General features: G+C 45.1%; 1 protein-coding gene across 2 annotated transcripts in view; it reads right to left on the reverse strand.

Moving 5' to 3' along the window:
- The window catches only part of SHISA5 (shisa family member 5), a 29,976-nt gene extending 28,374 nt beyond the window's left edge, over window positions 1–1,602 (reverse strand). For both annotated transcript variants that reach the window (XM_017737326.1, XM_008636075.2), the window contains exon 1: window positions 1,533–1,602. In XM_017737326.1, coding sequence (XP_017592815.1) covers window positions 1,533–1,587 — 55 coding nt within the window. In that variant the 5' untranslated portion in view covers window positions 1,588–1,602. The remainder of the gene's footprint in view (window positions 1–1,532) is intronic.
- Between the last annotated feature and the right edge of the window lie 350 nt (window positions 1,603–1,952).

The raw sequence follows: 1,952 nt of genomic DNA on the forward strand, positions 1-1,952 counted from the left end.
CTTCCACTCCAAACAGGAGGATCAGGACTATTTTGGGCTGAGGGTTCTCATATTCTGGCCTTAGCCTGTGATTTATTCAAAAAGGAGGAGGAATTGCTACCTCCAACAGTGCCATACCACATACCCTGTCTAATTCATCCCATTACTGGACATGCTAGCTGGGTTAAATGTAAATGTCTAGACTGATAAAATATTGCTATTGTAGTTCACAGAAACGACACTCTCATTGCATGAAGTGTCAAATGCCAAATCTATTCCCCATCCAGGTAGAGCAAAGAACAGCTGAAACAGTAACCCTGCTTTGTGCATTCAACTAGTGCCTGTTGAATGGGAGATACCTGAGGAATGGTGGGAAGCTACAATTAAGAAGTGTCAAAAGCAATTTGCCTGGAAATCAGCGAAAAGGAAGTGACGAGGAAATAGAGGGCAAGACCCAATGACCACTGTAGCTGCCACCAAGAAGATCATATACCCCTGCTGTGGGCAGCAGCCCCATAGGCATGAAAACTGTATGCAAAATGGGAAAAAGTACTGGATTGTAGAAAACCTAGGAATGAGTGGGAGCAGGTTGGGAAGTAAATGTCCAAAAGGAGAAAGATGGATTTGTTTCACATATATTGTTGGGAATAAAGTCTCAAGCTTAGTAAAAGAACAACTAGTAAATAAAGAGGCAAAGCCAGCACAACAATCTAACTCTGTATCGACCCCAATTCAAGACTATGTGAAACTCAAACAACAATTAAAAAAATAATCTCAAAATTGAGAAAAAAAATCTGTTTGTGGAATTAGGGCAAAGGATAGGTAAGGAGCTTAATGTAACCAACTGTTGGGTCTGTGGAGGGCCTCTGATCACACAGGAATGGCCATGGAAAGGCAGTAGCTTGAGCCCAATAGAACTCCTTAAGTGGAATCGGACAAGGATAAGGGGAGAAAACAGACCAGCAGGGTGGGTACTGAGTTCAACTGTGATAGGAGAGGAATGCCTCTGGCGCACCAGGAACAATTTCCTCAACGAAGTAGGAAATACTCCCTGTAAGAGATATAAAGTCAGTAATGGAACTTTTACATGGTGGGTTCCCGAGAAACCAGCTCTGTATTGGACTCAGGAAAAAACAAAAGAAAAGAATTGTAAGTACAATAATAATGCCGGATCCGCCGGAGGGACCCACGGTGATGCGAGAGGGATCCGCCAGAGGGACTATTTGTGATGCAGTCCCAACCGCGGAGGGATCAGCGCTGATGCCGCTCCAACCGCGCAGCTGGGAAAAAACGAGCTTCACTCGTTGTAAAGTTTGAAGGAAAGTTTAAGAAAAGGGACAATTAGGAGACAGCAGCAAAATGGGCGATACAGCCGGGTGCCTCGGCAGAGAGCCAAAGGCACACCTTTACATCCAAAAGGCCCAGACTTGTGACTAGGGAGATTTCCCAAGTTTAAGAGCTTTCCCAAGGTGGTTTCTAGGAAAAGGCTGTTCCTTGAGCTCCACCAATGCTAGAACCAAATGCATGTGTGAATTATGGATTGTTTTCCATACCTGACCTGAAGGTTCTATGTGAGCTCAAAATCTGTATCAAGTAGATTGTTGTCATATTTGCAGACAAATCAACAGAGGCAGAAGTAGAAAAATTCTGTTGCTTCCCAGAAGTGAATTGTTCAGCGAGTCTGCAGCTCCACCGTGTGCCAGTGTCTGGTGTTAAGATGGAAAGAGGGACTGAGTTGTGTGCTGGTGTGGTTTCCCCATACCTTAGGAGAGTGAAGGACTGCAAAGTTATTGTTTCTTGGGCAGAAAGCTTTACATTTCTGCTGCAAGAGGCCTGGCTTTACACAGCAAGGAGAAGCCGCACAAGGTCAAACTTCAGGACATCGAGCATTCTGTTCTCAGCAACCCAGTGTAAGGGTCCTGTGGCCCTTTTGTCAGGCCTGAGAGAGCCTCCCAGTGCACTTCATTGTGCCG

The sequence above is a fragment of the Corvus brachyrhynchos genome, unplaced genomic scaffold (genome assembly GCF_000691975.1).
Source record: "Corvus brachyrhynchos isolate BGI_N302 unplaced genomic scaffold, ASM69197v1 scaffold266, whole genome shotgun sequence".
NCBI lineage: Eukaryota > Metazoa > Chordata > Aves > Passeriformes > Corvidae > Corvus > Corvus brachyrhynchos.